This window comes from Centrocercus urophasianus, unplaced genomic scaffold (assembly GCF_019232065.1).
Source record: "Centrocercus urophasianus isolate 14NV4802_14NV808 unplaced genomic scaffold, USGS_Curo_1.0 seq_16, whole genome shotgun sequence".
Taxonomy (NCBI): domain Eukaryota; kingdom Metazoa; phylum Chordata; class Aves; order Galliformes; family Phasianidae; genus Centrocercus; species Centrocercus urophasianus.
The window spans coordinates 45,913,314-45,939,795 of record NW_024884711.1 but is presented as its reverse complement, the minus strand read 5'-3'; the positions used below and the strand labels follow the sequence as shown (position 1 = coordinate 45,939,795).

At 44.7% G+C, this 26,482-nt stretch overlaps 1 protein-coding gene across 1 annotated transcript in view; it reads right to left on the bottom strand.

The window, feature by feature from the left end:
• The window catches only part of OBSCN (obscurin, cytoskeletal calmodulin and titin-interacting RhoGEF), a 153,205-nt gene that overhangs the window by 62,057 nt on the left and 64,666 nt on the right, over positions 1-26,482 (bottom strand). The window contains 21 exon segments of the mRNA XM_042817438.1: positions 871-1,143; positions 1,489-1,761; positions 3,855-4,121; positions 7,203-7,475; positions 8,165-8,431; positions 9,645-9,908; positions 10,783-11,049; positions 11,667-11,936; positions 12,323-12,589; positions 14,494-14,760; positions 15,136-15,408; positions 17,540-17,806; positions 18,888-19,154; positions 19,793-20,059; positions 21,094-21,360; positions 21,910-22,173; positions 22,508-22,774; positions 24,065-24,328; positions 24,520-24,783; positions 25,527-25,790; positions 26,095-26,358. Coding sequence (XP_042673372.1) covers positions 871-1,143; positions 1,489-1,761; positions 3,855-4,121; positions 7,203-7,475; positions 8,165-8,431; positions 9,645-9,908; positions 10,783-11,049; positions 11,667-11,936; positions 12,323-12,589; positions 14,494-14,760; positions 15,136-15,408; positions 17,540-17,806; positions 18,888-19,154; positions 19,793-20,059; positions 21,094-21,360; positions 21,910-22,173; positions 22,508-22,774; positions 24,065-24,328; positions 24,520-24,783; positions 25,527-25,790; positions 26,095-26,358 — 5,616 coding nt within the window.

Genomic DNA, 26,482 nt, shown 5'->3' with positions numbered 1-26,482 from the left:
TAACATTTTTTAAATCCTAAGGTGTATTTGCCCAAAATTGTCTGAAGTTGAAGATACCACGGACCTCAGAATTAATTAAAATGACAGACAGACTGCCTGTAGTAATTTAAAGACAGGATGGTCAGTTAATGGTTCTTGAAGATCTTTAAGTACAGCTAAAACACACTGCAATTATCTCACAACCATTCATGGGGCTGTGCCATTCCTGGGTGATCAACCTATCCCACTGTGGGAGGGAGACAGGTCTTGGGGAGCTGGGATGGACTTGCCAAATCGTTTGTACAACGCACCCTACAAGGGTATTTGGCAACTACTGTCTTCTCCACTCACAAAATACTCCAAGAGGTTCTCACTCTCCTATCTGTGAAGCTTGAGGTGGATGTCATGTGGTTGAATTCCATAAGACTGTAACGTGCAGCTCAGTAATCTGAAATACTGGTTGCCTTTGTGCTGGAGTAGATCAGCAGATTTCAAAGGGTTCTGTTCTGCCCCTACTAATTTTTCCACATGCATTCTAGCACAACTCCCCCCATATCCACATTTGCTGAGGGTGGCGTTGAACTCTGCGTAAATTGACTTCCATGCGACTATGTTATGTTTTAATAAAGGCTGCAGTGAAAGGAAGCTGGTGAACATCTCTACCATCACTGGCCTGATCTAATTCTCTTCTGACAGGCTCAGTTACTGCTGGTCAAAGAGCAAGTTGCCCTGCAGCACCTTCTTAGATTAAGATAGCTACCTTGGGACATGAAAGGCAAAGATAAAAAATCAGCACAAAAATTAGAAAAGTTGAGGTTGTAGCTCTGTTCCAAAGGAGATTTCCTGTGTTGCTGGGCTACAATGACAGGCATGGACAACAAATGGACTTACCTAGCACAGATAACTTGGCTGATGCAATTGCTTCTCTGGAAGCAAACGTCACCTCTCCTGAATGATGCGGTTGGGCTTTATTCAGAATAAGTTTGTATTTGTTTCCATCTGCTTGTATCTCCCAGTCCTCATCTGGTTGGATCTCCATATCATTAAAATACCAGGTAACTTCATTAATTGGCACAGCTTCACTTAGAGAACAGCTGAATGTAGCTTTCTGCCCTGGAGAGACTTCCACATCCGTGAGAGGCTGCAAGATCTGCAGACGCCATCCTACAGGGGAAAATAGGTAATCAGACCCTCAATCACAGAAACAAATAGAGGTAAGAGAGGTGGATATTCACACTGAATCTCTGGACAGTCAGGCCTTGGAGAACAAGGAGATCATTAAAATGGAGGTCACATACAACATCTGAACAAATGGTATACTCATGTTGGCTGAAGCTTCACAAAGCTTGCAATATCCAACCAAGCAATGCCTTTTTTTTCCAAGTAGCAGAAAAACACAATGGAAATACCTAAAGGAACTTCCTCTCTCTGCCATCCATAACACGTTCCTGACTCATTTGTCCTCCCCTGTCAGAAAGGTAAGACACCCCCTGTAAGTACAGCAGTTACCTTTCACTGTGAGGAAGGCTGAGGTCACTGCATCACTGCACATAAAAGTCACCCTGCAATTGTCCTGCAGAGTGAGGTTCTTCAGCAGCAGCAGATGCCTGCGCCCATTTTCAAAGTAAACCATCTCCGTGTTTTCTGTAGTTTTGGCAGGCTCGTCATCAATCAGCCAGTTGTAGTTGTAGCACTCAGGCTTGGAAAGGTAGCATTCAAACAGGGCTTCCCCTCCTTCCACTGCTTCCACGTTCTCCAGGCCCTGGACGATGCTGTTCTTGGCTAGCAAGGAAAGAAAACCAACAGCATTAATTGCCTGCTGCGTACATTTGAGTATCAACAAGCCTTGGATCATCAGATGATTCCCACTGCTGGAAAGCTGATGGAAAGGGTGGGGATGAGATAGACTGTGCTTGAAGGCTTAGTTTGGAATCATAGAATAACCTGTGTTGGAAGGGACCCACAAGGATCATCAAGCCCAACTCCTTAGCTGTTATTTTTCCACCAGGTTCTAACACAATATGTATAAAAAAACATTGTAACTACTGAGATTGTTTAAAAATAATGATAAACCTATGGGTCCTCATTTCATCTAGGCTTCCTCCAGAAACCTGACTTTTGTTTCTGCAAGTAAAGACAAAAAATGTTAGTGCTCCTATGAACCAGTCGAATAGTTGACAGGAAGGGACAGCTCAGGAAGATCAAGCATAATCAAATCTCTTCAGTCTCACAAGAGGAAAAGTTTCTCCCAGATCTCCCAGGCAGTATAACTGCCATCAGAACTGGGAGATGTCAACCAAATGACTGCTCACGGTGCAGCCTTACTCCCTCTCATGCAAAGCTATACAAGAGAGCATTACAGCTGGTAAAAAAACTGCCATCTGAGCTAACAATACATTTTGCATGTCTGCCTCTTGGAAACACACAAAGAATTAAAATCTATATTAACAGGATTTTCAACTGTAAGTTTCTGAATCATTACTCAGGCTCAGTGGTAACAGATCAGGATTATTTTCTCATGCATGTGCAGTTAATTGTGTGGTCAGAAATGTGCCCTTGTCTACCATTTGCCTGCAGTCAGTGCATGCATCTGTTGGCCTCTGTAGGTAAACAACCAGCCTGATGCCAAACTAAGCAGAGGCTGGTGCTTGTAAGTGTAATTTCTGTTAGACTAACTCCATGGGTAAGTGATATGCACAGCAGTGGGATGCACAGTTAGGTAGGTACGATTTACACAGATATCATACAGTGCTCAGTGCCATCTACAACACAAATCAATGCCCTGAGACATTAGAACTCTTCTACACAAAGTTAAAGATAATGCTCATTTACTCATTCGATAGCAGAAAAAGGCATGAGCTACTAAAGCATTCTTGTATTTTACAATATTCGTACTTCTGGAGAACAGTGAGGGTTTTGTAAACCTTGGAGAGAGTATGATTTCACTGGGACCAATCCAAGACTTTTTTTTGGTGCCTTTTCAGAGCACTTCTTTCCCTAACTATGAAAAGCAGATAACTAGATCTGCAGATAACCGCAGATCCTACCTCCTCTGGTTGCTTTTAGATAATATTCATTAATACCTTTTTAGCCCCAAAAGTTCATCAACGTAGAAAATGCTAATAATAGCCTGAAGAGTGAATAGCATTCACACCTCTAATTAGACAAGAAGGCATAATTTTTTACAAACAAAACACAGCAGCCCAGAAATCAGATCGGAACCCTCATACTTGCTGGTTGAGCTAATTCACTTGGTGACTGAAAACAAAAATTCCATATACAAACAACAGGAAAAAACCAACAGACATCCATATCAAATCATAAACCTACACTTCATTTTATCTGCTCATCCTCAGGACCCTTACAAATGCTGATTACAAGCGAGAAGGTGCTTCCCAAGTGATCAGTATTTGAAATAAGTAAAATCCCAAGCTATTTTAGCTTAGTTGGAAATAAAAATGGGTTTGATGCTATCCATTACCTATGTTAGAGAACTCCTGTGTAAAAAGCACTCTGTAAGAGCACAAAAAATGTGATTATTATTCTTTTGGACCAACATTATATTGGTAAGTTCACAATAATTCAGCAGGAGGCATTCCATAGCGCTGATGTGGCAGCCAAATCCAGTTCCATGTGGAAGAGGTATGACGTGTAAGTGGTGTAATAAGTGAGCATTAATTAGAACTAAGCTCCAGTGAAATGCTGCAGTTTCATATTCAGTTCCCAATAACTCCTAGTTACTTTCAGCATCATTGTCAGCACTGGCACGAACACAAAAGATTCTAACGTGTCACTTATTGAGAGATGCTGCCATGATTTTTCCGCCTCTTAGTTGGAAACCACGATAGTCTTCCTCTTTGGCTGGAAGACCTCACCTTGAACATCAAGTGCAGCCATCACTTTAGTGCCTTCAGCTTCACAAGAATAGACGCCACTGTCTTCTGGTACCGTGGGTTTAATTTTTAGCATGCTTACATTCCAGTCCTGATCGATAATCACTCGCTGCCCATCTGCAAGTATTTCCTGATCATTTTTCTTCCATATGGCGTGTACTGGCCTAGAATACTGGCATATGAACTCTGCTGTGCCATCTTCATCAACAGTTATATCCTGCATGGGACTGACCACTTCAATGGTTGGATCTGTCAACCAACACGTCAGGAAGGACATGCATTAGTGGATCCTCATGGAAATGGCAACTTAGAGACTTTTGACAAGCACAGAGCCCATGGGAAGCAGGCAGAGTGAAAGTGCAAGCAGGAAGCTGACTGGACACACTGGGCATGAACAGATTAGTTTGTGCTCGTGTCAGCATTAAGCAGGATTGAAGCAAAACTGGCACATTAAAATTTAACTGTCACAATGGGCAATGGACCACCAGCCTGCACTTTGACCATCCCAAATATGAACTTCTGCGCAGAGTTTGGGTTTTACGCACTGCCTCGATGCCAAGATCCCCTCCAGTTCTGATTTTCCTCCCAGCACTGCTGAGGTGCTCAAGATGTGAGGTTTCACATAGGGTGTGAAACACTTGTGCTTCCCAGAACATGGCAGGAGTGCAAATCTGAGACAGAAAGTGCAGTAGGTGGGCTGCAGTGAGGTGTTCCCTGCAGTACGCGATCTCTCAGTGCCATGAACCCTACTGGAGGCTCCTTCTGTTCTCACTCAACAGAAATGCAATGCACAAATGCAAATATTAATTCCTGTCATGTGCCAGTGAGAGATGTAATTTGGAGAAAAAGGATAATCTTTTTCTCTACACAGCAGCTGTTCTGGAGACTCAGCTATGTGAAGCTATTGAACTCTCCCCTATCAACCACTGCAATCTCTAGTTGAGAGCCCCAAAAATGCTGGGAGCAGCTCCTCTGAAGATGGGGGTTGGTTTTAAACATTCAGAGTCTTTCTTTTAAAAAAGTATTTCTGCTTCTTGGAGAAGCAGAGTAAATCTGACCTCCAAACACTGTGAGCTTCCAAAGCAGCCCAGGAGTATCTCCCAAGATGTCAAATTGGATCACCTGCATACAACTGCAATTGATATGCTGAAAAGAAAAAACGTAATGAAATCTGAAAAGTGAAGACTCTCTGCAGCATCCTTCTCATCAGGACCACATCAACGCCTTTAGGAACTTGGTAGGGCGACTGATGGTGCAGCTCAGCATAAAAAGATGACAGAGAAGGCTAATAAGTGTCCTTTATTTCCAGGTTGTTCTTCCGATCACAGATCAGCTAGAATAAACCACCCTGCAACTCTGTCTGAATGCTCCTGTTGAAACTGGTGAATCAGGTGGAGGGTTTGGTCTGTTACTGGAAGACAGTGGGAAGAAAATACTGTTTTACTAACACCTCTTAGAAACTTCTTCCAAGTCTTGATCCTGCTCTCTAAGTCTCCCTCCACCATTCACTGTCTGCAAGTGTGCGAATGGAGAGAAGGTGTCCATGGCAGAGCCTGGAGATGTTTTGTTACACCGGGACTGAAGAAGCAAGAAGGTGTCTTTGCACATGGAGGAATACTCTACCATCCCATTTCGTGGGATGCAGACACTCTCCTCACAGCAAATGTCACCTGTGGTCTTGAAGAAGGAAGGAATCCCAGATCCAGTGGCAACATCCCACCGCTGGGCTAAATCCTTGGCAGCCCCAACAGCAGGAAGCTTCTAGGGCCTTAGGAGCCAAAAGGCTGCAGCAGGTCTGTGATCCTCACCCGGCCCAAGGAGGAAGCAGCTCTCAGCCTTTTCTCATTTGCGTATACACAAATGTTTCCTCATGATGGGTCACTGAGTGAATGCAGTTCTAGGACAGTGATAGTCTGATGACAGATCTGTTTCTGTATTTCTGGCCAAAATGAAGTGCAGGAAGTTGGCTGTTACACAAGCATTGTTAGAAGTTGACCAGTTTTTACTGTCCTATTGACAACAGTGTAACAGGGGTGTTTTAAAACCTCCTTCATCCTAATCCAGTTACAGTCATATGCTACCAGGATTCAAATTTACATGAAAGAAATTTTGCCTTAACAGAAGCACAAAGCATCCACATGTCTAGAAGGCGTGAGCTATGGGCTTGGGTGAGACAATCTCCAAAGCTCCCAACATGAAAAATGCTGTGATAACGTGAAATTAAAATTTCTCTGCAGCGCCTTATTTGGCTGCACAGAATACCTAACAGAACAGAATACCTGATGCACTTGGTTTTATTTTATGCTTTATGCCCAGTGGAGATCTTTGCCTACAGAGCCTGGAACCACATTTTGACTCTGGAAATGAGGAACTCAGAATCTATTCACATGGACAGGTGCTTTTTGGGTTTTACACACTGCATCGATGCTGCGCTATTCTGATGCCAGAAACAAATAATTTGGCATTTTATCACTGAATGCATGAGGGTCACCATTAGGCAGAGAAGGAGACATCAATCTCTGACTCAGTGCCATATTGTGGATCGTTGTGGTGAATAGCTACAGCATGAGAGTAGATTTTAATAAAGAACATCCAAGGCCTTCTATCTCTTTATACAAAAATCCCATTTCTAAGTGAGGAATGTGTTACTTTTTTAAAACAAACAAACAAACAAACAAAAAAAAACCCAACCCAACTTTTCCCAATGGCCATAAAAGGACTGAACAGGAAGCAGCTTGCTTTACCGTGAAGTCTGGAGCTCAGTGTTATTTGCAGTTTGTGGCTACCCTTACCAAATAAGAAACAACATTCATCCAACAGACAAGACTTTGCTAGTACAACGATGACCATTAGCATTCTGGCAATCAACAAACGTGGCCCACTTTGCCATTAGTGATGCAGCAATGTCATATACCATCTGGTTTCAAGAGTGAGCTCTGAAGCCATCAGCATATGAGCACAAGGCCTTGTCTTGGTTAATTGTGGTATTACAAGGAAAGAAGTTGAAAGGAGATGAAAAAAATCAGGCGCTACCACTGAGGTGAAAGCACAGTTTCTTCTCCTGTATTGGTTCAGCTCTATTGAGATGTCCAGTACAAAGAGTAGTCCTGGCCCTGCAACCCTTCCTCACCTCAACCACTGAAGTGTTGATGTGGTTGTACCTACAAGACTTCTGGAGTATGGCTGCCCTGCTGAAGCGCAGAGCTGCAGGACTATTGTGCCACAGAGAAACTGCGGAGAGATTTAGTAAGGGTAGCCAGGAAGGCAGAAGCACTTGCACACTGAGCAATCCCAGAGGTGGTCATCTCTGTCTTTCTAACAACCAAATACCTTTGACTAATAATTTAGCTGAAGATATAAGAGAGCCAGCTCTGAAGGTGACAGTGCCTGAGTCGTGGCACGCCACGTCATTTAGGGTTAAAGTGTGGATTATCCCGTCCTGCTCAGAGATTTCAGTCACAAAGTTGTTGTGAAGGGGAGATCCATCGAGCCACCACTGCACGTTCTTCACGCCTGGGTGCGACAGCTCGCAGGTGAAAGTGGCCGACTCACCCACAAAGACGTCTGTGTTCTTTAAACCAGAAACTATGACTGCTTCTTCTTCTGCATAACAGAGCAAGAGAAGGTGCCAAAGGAAAAGAAAAAGCATAAACATACACAAGTTCCTTCCTGTAGAACTAAACGAAGCAACAGTGCACGTTGTCCAGGAGAATTAAAGTTGCAATGCTGTTCCAGGGTTAAAAATAAGCTTAATTTTTCTTCTACCCTTCACCCACCTCCTACCTGACCACATGTAGGGTAGCATGAACGTCTGCAACAGCTGTTTCATTGCAAGGGCAATGTCCCATGAGGAGTTCCTGTGTGTTGCAGCCATCTGCACCGACATTTGTAGGCGGTGTGAGGCGGATGGGAAGCTTAACATTTAAATGGGATATTTACGTTCAGTATACTAAAAAAGTAAAACAGATATCAGCCATGATAGAAGCCGTACTGAACAACATCACGTATTCAGTATTTTTTGTAATAGTTGGTCCAGCCAAATGGTTTTTAAGCAGCACCACCATCTCCTTTGGTGCACAGCACAGTCACTGTCCTGAATTGTGGTAATTTATAAGCACTGATCAGATCTGAACTTGAAAATAAATGTTTGTATTGTCACTTAAATCAGGGACAAAAAGAATGGAATTCCATTGGTTTGCATCTGAGACAAGTTTGGGCAGTTACTGCCAAAGATCACAGAGCAAAGAATTCAGGCAGCAAAACCAGGGCACTTCCACCAGCCTTCATCTTACCTTGCACATACACAGAACCTGCAGTGATCTCATATCCAGTGCTACAGGTGTAATCCCCACAGTCGTCGAGTTCCACGCCGTGGATGATCAGCTCTGCAGTGCAGCCCTTCAGCTTCATTTCGTACTTCTCACTGGGCTGAATGACCACCCCTCCTTTTCTCCACTCTACGGGAGCATCTGGCTTGGAAATCTCGCAGTGCAAGATAGCTGTTCCCCCTTCTTCAGACTCCACATTTTTCAGCTCTTCCTTAAACAGCACGGGTAGTACTGCAGTGGAGAAGCAGTCTCAACAGTGACTGTGCCCAGAAGTGAGGGACTTGCATGCAGTTTTTGCAGCTTGGCATTTCCCACCTTTCTGAACCACAGCTCCCCGAGGACGATACCAAGCCCAGAGCAGGACTTTGGGATTGTGCCCTGGACACTGATGGTGTCAAGATGACCACTGCTCGACATAGGATTGGCAGAGGTCATGGGCTGAGGTAAGGGGTTTCACCTGTGCATACCCACAATCTTCACTGTAAACAATTAGAGGAAAAAAACTACCAATAGCAGCATTTGGACATTTTATCAGTGAAACAACATACTGAGGAGAATCATAAAGTCATTCAGGCTGAAAAAGACCTCTAAGATCCTCAAGTCCAACCACCAACTGACCCCCACCATGCCCACTGACCACATCCCTCAGTGCCACATCTCATGGTTCTGGAACACCTTCAGGGATGGCGACCCCACCACCTCCCTGGGCAGCCTGTGCCAACACATTGCCACTCCTTGGAAGAAGTTGTTCCCAATATTCACCCTGAACCTTCCATGGTGCAGCTTGAGGACATCACTTTTCATTCTATCACTGTTATCTGGGAGTAGAGACTGTCCCCTACTTCACTACCATTTCAGTGTGTTCTGGAGAGTGATAAGGGCTCCCCTGAGCCTCCTTTTCTCCAGCCTGAGCCACATTTCCCTCAGCTGCTCTCGTAAGACTGTGCCCCAAGCCCTTCATAGTTTTCATACCCTACCATGGACACTCTCCAGCATCTCAATGTTTTTCCTTGTAGTGCAGAGCACCGGTTAGGGGGTGCTAAGCTCAGGATCTTGAAGCATGATCTTGCTGCCTGAGTTAGAATACACAGCACTCAGTATAAATTGAAGAAAACTATACAATCCAGAAGAACAGCCACCAGAAAAAGACACATAGCCACAGATCTAGTGCAGCTTAGGCACAAATAGCTATAACAGCTTCACTTAAAATGGGCCTGCATTCTTCTTTAAAGAGCAGATTTAGGATCAAAACCCTTCCTGTACTTTGAATTCACAAACACAGAATGTCAGTGATTAGATTTCCATTAGTGACCAACATTGGCGATAGACGGATGGTTTGACTGGGTGATCTTGGAGCTCTCTTTTCCAACCTTGGTGATTCTATGATTTCAGTTCTATAGAAGGCAGCCAGAGCTTTTCTGCTTTCCAGCAAGGCTTGACCTACCTTTGACTTGCAACGATGCAGTGGTCTGCTGATCCCCTGAGTCACACGTGTAATCACCCGCATCCTCAGCCTCAGCATCGTAGATGAAGAGCTCGACACGCGTCCCCTCTTGCCGGATCTCATACTTGTCACCTGAGTGCAGCACCGTATCTCCTTTCCTCCACTCCACAGCGCTGGGCTTCGTCAGCTCACAGTGCAACACAGCAGTGCGCCCTTCCTCCACCTCCTCGTTTTTCAGCCGGTGTTCGAAAAGCACAGGGAGGGCTTCAAGGGGGGAGAGGTGCAAAGAGAACAAACAGGCAAAACACAGATAGAAAAGAGAGGATTGTTTTGTTGACAAGGTACTGGTAAGAACTGGAGCAGTTGTGCCATTCATGAAGATGGTGTACAGTTCTGGCTTTGTGCACCTGGGTAAGAAGGATGTCTATTTCCAAGCCAGACAGAGGAGGAGAAGGGATAGAGTTAACCAGCAGGAAAAAAATCCCATTCTACACGAGCTGCATTTCTTTCCCTATATCCTAAATGTTCCCAACTAATTTCAAGAATCCTTTTTGAAGCCCAAATGCTTTTTTCATCCAAAAATAAGACGATAGAATGGATAGAAGTTCTCAAACAATGCATTCCTGCTGACCCCAAACCGCACCATTTCAAGAACAATTTCAGATCATGCAGGAAAGGATCAGTTAGGGAATGGTTAAGGCTGGGGGGACCTCTGAGGTCTTCCAAGGAGGGAATTCCCCCACCTCTCTGTGTCACCGCTCCATCATCTGAATAGCCCTCACCACAAAAGGTGTTTTACTTCCCTAATCTGAATTTCTCTTGATTAATTTGTGCTTCTTGTCTCTCATCAGTTTGATGCACACCCTAATAAAAGTCTGTCTCTGTCCTTTCTGTAGACCCCCTACAGACATTTGCAGACAACAATGAGGTCCCCCTTCAACCTTCTTTTCCTCAAGCTGAACAAATCCAGCTGCCTCTCCTAATACTTCAACCTTCTCCAGTCCCATGACAAACTTTGTGGCCTCTGCTCCACTTATTCCAGAACCTCAGTGCCTTTCTCATACTAGGATGCTCCAAAGAGCGCAACGTATTCTTCCAGCTGCTGTCTCAGAGCTGCTGAGCAAAGAGGAAATCATACCTTTAACTTCTAATTTGGCAGTGGTCTTCCCATCAGCTGTGTGGCAGCTGTATTCTCCTGAGTCCTCACAGTCCAAATCGTGAATGACCAACGTGTGCACATTCCCATCCTGCTTGATGCTGCACTTCTGGCTGGAGTGGATGACAGATGTGCCTTTCTTCCACTGCACGGGGACGTCGGGCCGGGACACCTCGCAGCACAAGTGGGCTGTGCCACCCTCCTGCAGCTCCAGGCTGTGGAGAGCCTTCACAAAGGTGGCCGGAGCGGCTGCAGAGAAAAGATGCAAACACTGCTGCACATGTGGAATCCAGCACTGCCCTGAGATCGGAGCTGTACGCTTATGGTCTCCTCTGTTCAAAGCCTGCCTGGATGTTTTCCTGTGCAACCTGCTGCTTTTGGGGGGGTTGGACTCGATGACCCACAGAGGTCCCTTCCAACCCCTGTGATTCTGTGATAGTTGCATTTGGAACCAGATGGAAGAGGAACAAACAAGATAAGGCACTGACATGGCCAGCCTTTCCAAATCAGAATAACTGAAGGGTTTTGTTTTTGGGGCAAGGATCCGAAAACATGACAAGTAGGAAATGAATTCGGAAGCTATTCTTGATGTTCTTTGGTGTTGATTTTAATGTATCTTAGATGCTTGTTTGGGGATAGGTTGACTAGTCCTCACAGGATTTCTGCTTCACTCCATAGACTATAAAAAGGTCTGAAATGACTGGCTCAGGTGTGCATATCTAACTCTAAAATGCCCAAACTGTGTTAGATGAATCCCCAAGACTTGCAGAGACCCTTCCTTCAAAATACACTTCTCTAAAAATGAAGGCAACACTGGCAACGCTTACCAGTACTTTCTAAATCCTTCTGTTTGGTAAGTAGCTCACCTTGGACTGTTAGCTGTGCCCCTGAGGTATGCTGCCCCACTTTGAAGCTGATGGGTCCGCAGTCTTCTAGTGTCACCTTCTTCAGGATCAAAGTGTGACGTGTCCCTTGGACTTTGATCTCATTCATTTCATTGGATTGCAGGGGAACATCCCCCAGGAACCACTGAGCATCCTGAGTTGTTTCCTGGGACAGTCTGCATTCAAAGACTGCATCTTCCCCTTCATATGAAGTGACGTCCTTCAGCATCTCCACTATGGTTGCTTCTGGTTCTTTATGGAAAGGTCAACTAAGTTTGATAACTGCGTTCAAGAGATACTTCCTATTTTTCCACTTTAAACATTGTGTTACACTCATTCTTGACAGTACTGTACTATTTGAAAGATCTAATACCCACAAGACACATTACATTTATAATACAATATATGCATAGTGAAAACACTGTCAATAGATTTGAGTGGTTGACGTTAACATAAAACCACAAGGTCGTGACTAAACACTTGTTTCTGATTCCCTAGAAAACCTTGAAATCAACCTTATCCAAAATCCCTATGACTCAGTTTGGGCATAGGGCAATGCCTAACTGTCAAATTTCCCAATCACATGTCAGTGCCCCAGTAATGAGCTCTGTTCAGCTCTTCCCCACACAAAGTCCTACCTTTCACATGCACAACGGCGGTGGTTTGCTGGTCCCCTGTATCACACATGTACTCCCCAGCATCAGCTTCACTCAAGTTGAGAATCATCAGCTCAGCCACGGACCCAGCTTGGTGCATCTTGTATTTATCACTGGGTTGCAGCACTTTCCCAGCCTTCTTCCACTGCACAGTGGCATTTGATTTTGAGATTTCACAGCTCAAAGTGATGGTGCCACCTTCTTCAGCTTGCTGGTTCTGGAGTGGTTTTGTGACAATTACTGGCAAAGCTAAACCAAGAGAAATCAGAGGAAAATACAGTTTCATTGCTGACTGCATTTAGTGAAACTGTAGGGCCATTCCAAACTTGATTAAAACTCAATGACCTGAAGGCACAAAGAGGAATGATGAAAAAGCCCTCTGCACTCCCCAGGGGGCACCATGCATACTGACCACCCCTAGGAATTAATTTCACTTTACAGTGGAGTGGCCACAGTTGCTGACTCTTGAGCATCTAAGTGTTTGTATCTCCAAACAGGCATGTCAAAGCCACAACTCAATTGCCTATCCCTGATATCCAAATTCCTGGCTATATAAAAAGGTGCATGGAAAAAGACTGTGATATAAAGCATTTCATTTGAAAACTGGACCCAGAAGAGAAACGGTGTCTGAACATTCCTGTATGCAGGTGTAAACACTGGTGGGTTTAGACAGAGCTTTGGTGGGTTGATTCACATACAATGTGTAGAACTTGTGTTCCTTGAGCCCAGTTGCACAGAACTGTGGTAGCTCCACAGAAATTGCTGAGCTGAGGTTTACAAAGGTAGGGAATGGGATCATAAAAAACACAGTTAATTCATAGGAACTGAGTGATGTATACAGGAAGAGAGAGGCATGAAGGTGCTTGCAAATGGCGTAGGAATGGATGATGTATTCTACAGGACAATTAGGCAATGGCTTGAGTCAGATTTTTGTACGGTTGCATCTGCAGGAGGGGGATCCCATTGTGCAGCTAGCTCCTGCAGTCCAACGACTCTTAAGAACCAAGAGAGGAGAAAGGAGAACAGAAATAATGTCTTCACATACAAGCTGGGTTCACATCTAGTCTGTCAGCTGCATCACTGTTGAATGAGAAACCCTCATCACAAAAAAAAAGGAACAAACTCTCTGCAACAGTGTTCCTAAATCTTAGATACAGAATTCCTAAATTACCCTAGAGCTTCCCAAAAGATGAAGTGAAAGCTCGTTTCACCTTTCACTACCAAGGATGGCACAGTTTGCTCATTGCAGAATCACAGGTGTAGCCTCCAGCATCCTTCAGCTGCAGATCATGGATAAGTAGCTCTACAGCAGAGCCATCTGCTTCATCTCAAACTTGTTGCTGGCCTGGAGCAAGACTGACCCTTTGTTCTACCTCATTGGTACATCAAGTTTGGAGAGTTCAGCATGAAGGGTGACTGTAGAACCTTCCTCTGCTTCCTGGTTTTGGAGTTTCCTTTCAAAGAGTGCTGGAATGGCTGTGACCATACACAGAAACACAGATGCACGGTCACTGTCTGAGGATGGGCTTGCAATACCAATACTCTGGCATTGCTGCATCCTGGATTTGGTGTGATAGCAGGCAGGTACATGCCCATCACAGGCAATACGTCCTCAAGAGATATTTCAAAAGATGACACTTCACAAGAACTTCCTGGCTCCTCTTTATTTTAGCTGATCTTGTAGCTCAGGAAAAGACTGTATTTATAGCAGGGTAGATTCTTTTAAATGGATATATTGGCACATTTAACTTGTTTTTTAGACTGTAGGCACTGAACTTCCTTAGGTACCTCGCTCTTCAGCTGGAATTGAGAGCCCAGGTAACACTGAGCACTTTGAATCTTAGGCACCCTTTGCCCAGCTGGGACCACAGCTCAAAAAATAAAGGTGGCTGAGAAACAAAATGGTATCATTATATTTAGTTCCAGGGTTGGTCCCTTGAGTGAGCATAAAGGAAACCTAGAGTCTAGAATAGTGGAAGAAGTTACTATGCCTGGGACAGGAGGAGTTTAACTTCTGAAAGAAAATGGACTCATCTGCTTTGTGTCAGTAAATTTGAAGTCAAGATTGTAGATAACACTCACTCATTACTGCTTGGCCAAGAATGTGGGAGGAGCTTCTCATCTTAAAAACAAAACAAAGCAAACCAACCTACCTTTAACAGTTAAACTGGCTGTCGTTTGCTCGTTCCCATTATCACAGGTGTATTTGCCTGAGTCTTCTGGTTTTAAATGATAAATCTTTAAAGTGTGGATTGTTCCCTCCTGTCTGATTTCATATTTGGTGCTTGGGAAAATCACCTGGGCATCCTTCTTCCACTCCACAGCAACATTAGGCTGTGAGAGCTCGCAGTGCAGGATGGCTGTTTCCTCTTCCTGGAATTCCGTGTTCTGTAATTTCTTCTTAAAGACTGGAGGTGGCACTGAAATTGCAAACACAGCGAAGGAGTCAACAGTCACCTTTATTTTGCTTCCCCGCTGTTAGAAAATGACAGCCATACAGTTAAGCAAATACTTAAACACCCATATTTTGGAGGGGTTAAAGAAGTGAATCGATTTCTGATGAAACCCACTCACAAACACTGAGCTTTGGGATCCTGGTGATCCTCCACTTTCCATCTATAGCGACGACAGCATACCAGAACACCCTAGTGCACCACATGCTCTGAAGCACAAGGACACTGCAGGACTAACATGAGTTAACAAGAAGCAAACAGCAGCCTTAAATTCGTTAGTACGTGCAAAAGCAAAACGTCACCTGTTCTCACAGATCTTTACTGCATCACAGAGTGCTTTACCTTTCACTGTGAGCTCTGCTGTGGACGTGTATGGTCCCACTCGGAAAGTGATGGTGCCAATGTCCTGCTCAGTCACCTTCCTCAGTGTCAGCTTGTGGATCTTTCCTTTCTCCACTGAGATCTCATTCATTTCATTATTCTGCAGAGCAACATCCTGTAGCTTCCATTCTACATCCCTTGCATTCTCATGAGACACCTGGCACTGAAATGTGACATCATCCCCTTCAAACACCACCATGTCCTTTAGGTGACTCACAATGGTCACATCAGGCTCTGCAAACAGTCAACATACAAAATGGAAAATATGGACCAAATCATAGAATCGTTCAAGTTGGAAAAGACCTCTAAAATCACCAATTCCAACCATCAACCCACCCCCACCATGCACCACTGACCATTTCCCCAGATGCCAAATCTCCACAGTCCTGGAACACCTCTAGGGATGGTGACTCCATCACTTCCCTGGGCAGCCTGTGCCAGTGCTTGTTCACTCCTTCAGAGAATTTTTTCCTAAATCCAACATGAATCTGCCCTGGTGTAACATGAGGCCATTTCCCCTCACAGAATAATAAAGGTTGGAGAGGACATCTGGCACTAATCTGGTCCAGCCACTGCCCAGAACAGGACCAGCTTACAGCATGTTGCTCAGTGCTGCATCCAGTTGAGTTTTATTGACTTCCTCCAAGGATGAAGATATCAAAGCCTCTCAAATTACATTTCTAACTGTCATTTGATTCCTTTCAGTGTATGTAGTTATATGACCATTACCATCTGACCTGGCCAGCCTAAAGAGTTGGGCAGGGAGGAACCTGATGAGGTTTAACAAGTGTAGAGTCTTGCACCTGGGGAGGAATAACTGCATGCATCAGTAAAGGTTGGGGGATGACGTGCTGGGGAGGAGCTCTGCAGAGAAGGACCTGGGGATCCTGGTGGATGACAGCAGTGTGCCCCTATGGCCAAGAAGGCCAATGGGATCCCAGGCTGCACTAAAAGAGCTTGGCCAGCAGGGCAAGGGAGATGATCCTCCACCTCTACTCTGCCCTGGTGGGACCACATTTAAACTACTGTGCCCAATTCTGGGCATCCCTGTTCAAAAAAGACAGGGATCTCCCAGAGAGAGTCCAGCAGAGGGCTGCAAAAATGATAAAGGACCTGAAGCATCTCCTGTGTGAGGAAAGGCTGAGTAACCTGGGTTTGTTCAGCCTGGGGAAAAGAAAACTGGGAGGAAATCTGGTAAATATGGGGAAGTGGGAGGTGAATGGATAAGGCCAGGGTCTTTTTGGTGGTGCACAGTAATAGGAAAAGGAGCAATGGCCTAAAACTTGAACATAGGAAGTTCAGTACTAACATGCAGAAGAACTTCTTTATAGTAAGGTGACAGAGCATTGGAACAGGTTGCCCAGAGATGTTGTGGATTCTCCTTCTACGGAGATACTCAAGAGCCATCTGGACACCTACCTGTGTGACCTATTGTAAGGTATCTGCTTTAGCAGAGGGTTGGACTCAATGATCTTTTGAGGTCCCCTCCAAGCCCTCCAATTCTGTGATCTTTCAGTTAGTGCTTTTATCATTTGCTCTGTCTCAGAGACGTGCTGTGTACTGATTATTTTTTTTTTAATTATGTTTGATACTGTAATTGGGTGAAAAAAAAAGCCTGAATGCCAGATTTGAAAGGATTTTGAAATTTGTTACATCTGTAGATATCTTCACAGAACAGCACTAAATGCTGATCCCCTCTCCTGCCTTTTGCAAAGGATTGCTTCTTCTCTGGGCTGGAGTATCTGGGTGGCACAGTACACACAGCAGGATCAGTGCACAGGATGTGCTTTCTTTGCTCGAGTCCTGCTTCTAGGACAGCTGGGTACCTGCAGATCTGTGCAGTGATCACACAGACAGCTTGCAATAGGCAGGGACTTCTCCCTCAATCTGGTGCACATACTAAAGGGCAGTACAGCAGTCTCCATCTCAGCAAAGAGATTACACATTTGTTCCACTGAAGTCATCCTCTGCATCAAAAATGGTGCAGCTGGGCACAGCGTACAGAGCATCTGTAACAGTGAGGAGCCTGTGGAGTGGCTAGAGGTGACTGTTCCACACCAGTGATCAAACCTGAAAGCAAGATCTGCCTGTAGTGCTGCCTTGTGACTGGAAGCTAGGGGTGAACCATCTGCTTACTCACATGCCAAGCAAACATTTCAAGCCCTGAGTCAAAAATTACAGCTGCATTATCCTCGCCTGCCCACCAAGGGATTCTTTGCCTCAATTCAGTCATAGACAACAAGATTTCATATTACTTCACAACACCCTTCCTGTGCCCTATGTGCATTTAACATAACAGTAGCAGGGATGTTTCCAAATCTTAGCATCTTAAAGTGAAAACCCCCTTGGCTCCAGTATCTCTTGCCTTTCACAGTCAGCTTTGCAGAGGTTGTCTCATCTCCAGCCTTGCAGGAGTATTCTCCAGCATCACCGGGCTCCAAGTGGTGAACACGCAGCTCACGGATGGTGCCCTGCTGCCACATTTCATACTTGGAACTTGAGTGAAGCACAACTCCATCTTTCCTCCACTCTACTTCTGCTTTGCTTATAGAAATCTCACAGCGCAGCTTAGCTGTTCCTCCCACCTCCACTTCTTCATTCTTCAGCTGCTGCTTCAGCTGGGGTTTAATGGCTGCAAAGTGAAAAAGGCAATGAGTGCAATGAACTGTTAGCCTGGATGTATGAATGTCAGGTCTGGGCAGGTCAGCACAAGGCACTTGAGGTCTGAAGCTGTAGAACAAGTCTGCTTTAAGTGGACACATGATAACTAAGTTTTGTATATCCAGACAGGGAGATAAGATTCCTCAAATGTGTTTGTTCCCAACGGAGTCAAGTATCTTTCATTATATCCTCTATGATCTGCTCTGAATGTTGGTAACTCACACACAAAAAGATATTGACTGAACAGAACATGGTACTTTCTGGTTAAAATTAGCATAAATCTTTGACTTCTAACAGCAGTTATAAAGATCTGAGCACTTCTCATTTCTCTACCATCACTTCTAGACTCTACATGAGCAGCAGAACTTCCTTCCAGATGATGTGCTCACAGATGGGAACAGCCCAGACAGCAGCTCACCACTGATGGAAACAAGAAGAGAATATCCATCCCATGGATGTGTGAGCAGTTGTGAAAGCTCTGTTCTTGCGGTCCCTTTATCTAAGATCTATTAGGATGCATGTAAAGGCAGCACTCTTTCACTCATCATGGGACAGCAGCATCTTCCCAGATTGGGATTCAGCCCACAGCACAAATAGTTTGGAACTCTGTGGCTTAGATGAAAGCCACAAGTTCCACCCAAATGTCAGAAGCAACCACAGCCATGTCCCCAATGCTGACTATGTGCAGATGTTATTCTGCTTTATCTAAAAGTACCCTTCTCAGGATCCTCATGGGAGGACTGTAGACGAATTGAAAACAGTCCATTTTAAAGATGCTTTTTTGGTGAATGGCTTACAACCAGTTGCTGAGCTGAGCGACCCAGCAACGAATGCCAAAAGTTAAGAACTACATGGACTTATATAGCCATTCTGTCCACCTGTCCCAAAAGATCCACTTTTCTGTATTCTGGCTTATGACTAGACACCTCATAGACCTTTCCTCTTTATCTTACTTTTCGGGGGGGAATTAGGCACCAGAGAATAACAAAATGTTATCTACACAGCTTCACAAATCCCTTTCATCCTCTGTGCCATCTTGGTGCAATGCTAACCATTCACTCTGAGGATGGCTGTGCTCTGCTGGTCTCCTGTGTCACACGTATAATCAGAAGCATCCTCTGGTTCTGCATTATGGATCACAAGCTCAGCTGTGCAGCCACTTAATTTCATTTCATATTTGGAGCATGGGAAGATCTCCATGGTGCCCTTCCTCCACTCCACTGTTGCGTTATCCTTTGTCAGCTCACACTGGAATTTCACCGCTGCTCCTTCTTCAACTTCCTCATCATTGAGCTCCTTTTTGAAAAGAACTGGTAGGGCTAAAGGAAAATGAAAACAACAAAGAACAGGAGCTTTTATTCAATCCAGAAACAAGTCCTGGCTAGATTGACACCCAGGGAACAAGATACTGCGCTCTGCCAGTGCTACGCTCCAAGGCAAGATCCATGTTTTATAACAAGCCTGGTTGTGGCAGCAGATATTTCTGCACAAGAAGCAGCCATCAGCACTAACAAAGGTTCCTTCCTTCATTCCTGGACTCTAATCTTTCCCAGCGTTGAATTATTTGAATGAATTCATCCTTCAGTTGATGTCACAAATATCTCAGGAGTGAAACAGTTGAAAACGCCACGAACAGCCTCAACAGAGCAGGAAGGTTGTTGTCATTCTCTTTCCAGGATATGAAAAAGAATTCTTTTTTGAAATACTTAAATCACATATCACGTGAAATATTCCCACGTTACATTAAAACACTCTTTCTTTTATTTCTCTTCCACTGTAGAGCCAGAAAGTATTTCTTCTTAGAAATCAAGACTCACACTACTGGAAGAAGAAAGTATCATCCTTGCCCATTTTCTTTGGAAATATTCATAAAGAAAAAAGGCAGGTAATCCTATTCAAGTTGTTGGTTTGTGTAAGATGAAATCTACTGCTTTTTGAGCTAGCTCACACCACGTACCTTTCACGTGTAAAGATGCCTTTGTTTCCTGATCCCCAGTATCACAGCTGTATTCTCCTGTATCTTCTAATTGGAGGTTATGTATTAAGAGCTCTACCAGGCATTCCCTCTGCCTCATCTCGTATTTCTCATCGGGCTGAAGCGCCACTCCTCCTTTCCTCCATTCCACTGCAGCATTGGGTTTTGACAGCTCGCAGCAGAAAGTAGCTGTACTTCCTTCCTCTGATTCCTTATTTTGGAGGATTTGCTTAAATGTGACAGGCAGTGCTGCAAAATTTGAGAGAAAAATGTTTTAAGAGTGGTTCAGTCCAGAAACAACCCAAACCTACCATTGTGCTTCTGAAACAGCCTAATTCTAATGATTCCAAAATCCTTGGGCTGCCATTCTCCTTCTTGGCAGCATCTTTCTTGAAGCACTGTATGAACCAAGAGCTGAGGACAGACAGTGAAGTTAGGAAAGAGTTAGGAAAGAGCAAATCCCAGCACAGCCTGGTGTGCCATCAGAAGTTGTCAGACTTTCCTATCAAAGTCTCTCTGTGCCAACTAGGGGTGCTTCAGCCAATGACCACCAGGACACAGCAGGACATGCTCCCTCTACTTGGACCCTGGTTCCTCAAAGAAAGCCTGGAAGTTTGCAATGTTGAGCTAAGAGTATTCCTCCCTCCCCATGCGTGCCCTATATACTTCCACCAATGTTTAGAAGACCAAGACAGCATTCAAAACATGAGCAGTAGCAGTATGGTAAGATCTGGCAATGAAGTGATAAATGGAGTGGAAAACACAGTTTCAGGCAATGGCAGAAAGGACTGGTGAAAACATGTGGATGCAATTCGTTGCACTTGAGGGTTGTATCCAGAAAGTCTCCAGTAATAACACAGTACAGTCATGTATTACAGAAAACCTTCATCTACCAGCTGTTGTATTTGTAATCATCCCAATCAGGCATTACACTCAATTATGCATCTCTCATGCCTAATGAAGCAGTCAGCAATCCCAAACAATCAATCTGCCTAATTTATTTCCTGTTATCCATTTCCTGAACTACCATATGCAGCCAAACGTTCTGTGCTCATAGGGCAGGAGAGCTCATCACACTTTGACATCATGACAACATTAAATTGCTTTGATGCTGATTAACCACTCCAGATGCTGCAAGCAGAACCTCTTTGTCCTGACCACGTTTCAGACTGAGGGAGAAAACATATACTGGCAGAGAGTAAAACGAATCAATATCTGTAAGATACTAAAAGGTGCTCCTTTCACTTCATCTCTATTGAGCCAAGGGTCAGTACTCTGCCTACCATGTACAGTTACTGCAGCTGTTGTCTGCTGATGTCCGGAGTCGCAGGTGTACTTTCCTGAATCATCCAATCCTAAGTCATAAATGACCAATTCTGCAGAGGAGCCCTGCTGCTTCATCTCGTATTTCAAGCCAGGGTAGAGAGTAACATCTCCTTTCCTCCACTCTACTGGAGCCTTGGGTTTGGTAAGCTCACACTTCAGGGTCACTGATCCACCTTCTTCTGCCTCAGTATTCTGAAGCTCTTGTTTGAAAAGTGCTGGTAGGGCTATAAAATAGAAATACAAATTGCAACATGCTGCAGCTGGGGTTTGGGAAAGAGAAAGCAGGAAGAAAATGGAAATGCCAAGAGAGCTTATTTGCAGATGGCTCTAAATCTCAATGCTCTCGATTCAAAGTACAGAGCTGTTTCCCCAGAGAGAGATAATAGGAAGATCTGCATGACAAGAATAAATCAGATTCAAGAAGTTACACTTGCCACAAAGTTATTCTATCTTCATCCAATCTAAGACTGAAAATTAGCAGAATATTTCTCCCACTGCTGAAGAGATATTCCAGAGATCAGCAAGGTTTGTAAGCATTCGGATCCCCTCTCAGGGCAGAACACTTGCAGGAGAGATTACAATTACCCTGACAGTAAGAGACTGAGACTGCATTTCGTTCTGCATCACATATCCCATTTTCTACCTGATCACTCTATCAGGCTGTAAAGGCCATGCTATTCCACGCACTGTCCTTACGAGTCACAGCCATGTCTTCTCTGTAAGTGACAACGAAACAAGTAAAATACAAAAGACAGCTTGTTTGTTTGTTTTACCATTGACTGTCAAAGTGGCCGTTGTCTGCTGATCTCCACACACACACGTATAATCTCCAGCATCCTCCTCATCCAGCTCATGGATAATCAGCTTTGCAACAGCACCATCTTGACTCATTTTGTACTTTTTGCTTGCTTTGAGCGCCTCCTGCCCTTTCTTCCACTCCACCGCAGCAGGTTTGGTCAGCTCACACTGCAGAGTAACTGTCCCACGTTCTACAGCTTCTAGGTCCTTCAGGTCAGTCTTGAATTCTGGAGGCAGTGCTGAAGAGTAAAAGAATTACCATATAGAGGCTGAATACTCGTTATAAAATCAGCTTGTTGAAGTCCAGTAGGAAAGGATTCATGGTACAGGTCAGTGGAACGCAATGGAAACATCTTCCTTGGACACTGCACCAGGGCAAGGAAAGTGAGAGAACCAGCAGAGTTGAGGAGGATAGATACTAACAAGCGCTGCTCTTCCCATATCTAAGAGTAGGAAGAAGCATATAAGCTACCCCCAATGGAAAAAAAAAAAGCCCAAGCAAGCAGGAGACTACAAGAATAGAGACATGAGCAGGTTAAGGAGTGGAGAACCTCAGTCCCAAGGATTATTTACCATGCACTGTTAAGGCGGCCGTGGTGGTCTTGTTCCCACAAACACAGGTATAATCTCCAGTGTCATTCAAGTCTAAATTGTGAACTACCAGCTCCACAACACAGCCTTCCTGGCTCATGCTGTACTTGCTGCCTGGGGTGAGGATGCGATGGCCCTTCTTCCACTGAACAGGGGCAGAAGCCTTGCTGATCTGACAGTGCAAAGAGGCCATTCCACCTTCTACTGCTTCCTCGCAGCTCATCTCTTCTCGGAAAAATGGAGGCACAGCTGAAGGATGCAGGTAAAATGTATTACAAACTGAGGATATCTCCTGCAGTGGGTGGGAGTGGGAAGTGATGGGGTACGATTGTGAAGGTTACGGAAGGGCAGAGCATTAGCAGCAAGGAGAGGAAAGAGAAACACAGACATCCTAGTGGGAATACATGCATTTAATTCTTTGGGGTTTATGTTGGCTTCCTACTAGCATAAATGCACTGTAGCCAAGAGATGTATCCCTGCTTTCTCTCAGATTCCTTATAAGAAGAACCAAGAGCAGCACCTTTGAGCTCCCTAGCTCATGCATGTGATAATATCTTCCACAAAGACCATCTTTTCCTAGTCATAGTGCAGCCCTGTTGGCACAACTCCTTCCTCAACATCACTCCTTGTTCCTTGAGGTGTCTTTGAAAAGACACAGCCGGGGCTCACAGATGCCTCATGACCCCAGAGAAAATGTCCAGATGCTGAATCACAAGCCTGTATTCCCTTCTCAGAACACACTTTCCCTGCTTGCTTAATTCTAGAACCCAATGCAAGTCCTCAAAATAAATGTGATGAACCTCACATATGTCCCTTTAACTAGGTGAGATGACAGGATATTCCACCCATTTCACAAGGTTGGATATCTCAGACTTCACGGCTCACTCAAGGTGGTGGAGCTAATTAAAATACCCAAGGCTAGAAGCCTTGATTTGGCACACCTCTCAACTGCAGCAGTGTTAAGCTGAAACATCCGTTTTGGTTGCACAGCAACTGGTTCTTGCACCTAGAGATGCAATAAAACCAGAGGAAGAATTCATCCTTTCCTGCCTAGGAGATTGGACTTCCAGGGCAAACCAATCTTTTTGCAGTAGGATTGTAGCTATGGGCACAAAGAGCAACATCAACATCACTCAACACAGTAGAAATAACATGGCCACGTTCAGAATATGGCTCACTGTAGCCTACATTCAAATGGCACAGGTTGAGAATGCCAGAAGGAAGAGGCAAAGAACAAGCAGAATTGTGCTTTAGGAAGGAAGGAAGGGCAGAAAAGGAAAGATGAAAGAGCAGTGGATTTATGTGCTATGAAAGGAGAGTCAGAAGAGAAAGATGAGAGGATAAAAGGTTTGTGTTTGAGGAAAGGAAAAAATAGAAGGATGGAGAAGAATATAGTGCAGTGTTTCCAAGACAGGAAATACTGTTTCAAACAAACAGAAAGGGCAGTTAATAAGGCTGAGCAAACAGACGTGGGGAAGTGAACACCTGCTAGCAGAGGAAAGGCATCTCTAGTTAGGAGAGAGGTCAGATCAGTTTTACCCTGTACTGTTAAGACAGCGGTCGTCCGGTGCTCTCCACACACACAGCTGTAGATTCCTGCATCATCCTCAGCCACCCCACGAATCACCAGCTCTGCCTTGGGCCCCTCCTGCCTCATCTGGTATTTCCCACTCTCTTTGAGAACCCTCTGGTCCTTCTGCCACTCCACCGGAGCGGCCTTGGTGAGCTCGCAGTGCAGGCTGACATCTCTGCCTTCTTCTGCTTCCTCATTCTTCAGCTCTTCCTTAAAGAGTGGTGGCAGAGCTGAAGGACACAACGCAGACAAATGGTCACTAGAAAACCAGAATTCCAATCCTAACTTCTTTATCCTGCTCGGGATTATTCCCCCTTATGCCTCCCCTTTCCAACCCATTCTTTTGATAGCCTAGACCACAACCTCTGATCCAGAGTAATGTCTACCTAGAACTCTTTTAATTTTAATAAAGACTTTTTACCATGAACTGTTAAGGTTGCTGTTGTCTTCTGGTCACCACAAACACAAGTGTAATCTCCAGCATCTGTTACATCTAGGTCACGAATGACCAACTCTGCAGTGGTGCCAGGCTGGCTCATTTGATATTTTTCACTCGTTTTGAGCACTTTGGACCCTATTTTCCACTGCACTGGAGCTGCTTTGCTTAATTCACAACGCAGAGAGACTGATGCTCCTTCCATGACTTCTTCATTTTTCAGCTCTTCCTTGAAAACCACTGGCAGGGCTGGGAATGGAAAGCCAACAGACAATGCATTTAAACTAAGACCTTTGCACTCCTGACTGGCATCACTATCAATTTAAGTTAAAGTACAGCCCAAGTGAGAAAATCCAGATGTTGAGGTTTCCACTATGATGATGTGGAAAATGAGATCCACCAATGACAGTAAGAAGTGCTGAGCTGAAAGGTCAAAGTACTATAAGCTGGATGGATGCAAGATGCAACTTAGAGAATGTATCACAGGGTTGCCCTGCAAAACATCTCAGCCTAACATGAGCATTTCATAGAATATCCCAAGCTGGAAGGGACCCATGAGGATCAGAGTCCAACTCCTGGCAGTTGGGCTGAGTTCTCAAAATGGAGCCACAATCCATCAAAATAGGGCCATAAGCCCTCAAAATGGGGTTCTGAGCCCTCAAAATGCCCCAATATCTCATGCCATGCCCTGATACACCCTGCCATGCCCCAGTACATCCTGCGACGCCCTCCAAACTCACTGGCAGTATACACCTAAATTTACAAAGCAGTCATTTGTCTGCATGACAAAAACAGCTATTTCCTTGGCTCCCTTTTCGGGAAAATCAACCAAAAAAAAAAAAAGAAAAAAAGGCCAGAACATAACATTATCCTTTTCTGAACACAAATTAATTCCTAGGGAAAATCCAAAAGCTGATAGATGAACGTTTCACACCGCAGCAGGACACTGCAGAGAACCAGAGAGTGGACAGCCATCTGCAAAGTGATTTTACCATTCACTGTCAGAGACGCAGTGGTATGTTGGTCTCCACACACACAGGTGTAATCTCCTGCATCCTGCAGATCTAGCTCACGGATTTCCAGCTCTGCAAGGACGTCATCCTGCCGCATGATGTATTTTTCACTTGCTCTGAGGATTTTGTTTCCTTTCTTCCATGAGACAGGTGAAGTCTTGGTCAGCTCACAGCGCAGAGTAACTGTCTGGCTTTCCATGGCCTGCAGGTTCTTCAGCTCCTCTTTGAAAAGTGCAGGCAAGGCTGAAGGTCGTGAAATAGACAGAGGACATTAAAAAATGACACGTCACACAGGAGATGATGGATGAGGACATAAAGAAACAGAGGACATTTCAGTGGAGAAAGGGTTGCAATTTCCTTGCAATCCTAAGGCACAGGAAAAAAACAAATAGGCATAGGCAGAAAAGTAGCCCAGGTGCAACCAGAGCTTGAAGGCAGCTTACAGTTTTATCTAAATCCAGCTGCAGGTGAACACACAACAAAAAGTGATGAGCTAGGTGAAAAAGTGCACAGTGATACAGACACGTAGCTATGGTGTTTTTTTTACCATTCACTGTCAAGGCAGCTGTTGTCTCCCACTCTCCACACACACACGTGTATTCTCCAGCATCTTTCAGCTCGGTGTCGTGGATGAGCAGCTTCACGACGGTGCCCTCCTGTCTCATTTTGTACTTGTCGCTGGCTTGGAGCAAAGTGCTTCCCTTTCTCCACTCTACCTGAGCAACCTTGGTCAGCTCACAGCGCAGAGTGGCCGTTTGCCCTTCTGTTACTTCCTCACCCTTCAGGCTTTCCTTGATGTGTGCAGGCAGTGCTGAGGATGCAATGGACAGAGGGTTAAACGGAGCTGCAAACAGCCTCTGGGTGACAGGTAGAGCTGGGGGAAGGAAAGGCTGGAGCAAGAGTGGGGAGACATCCTAGGGTCTGTTCTCACATCT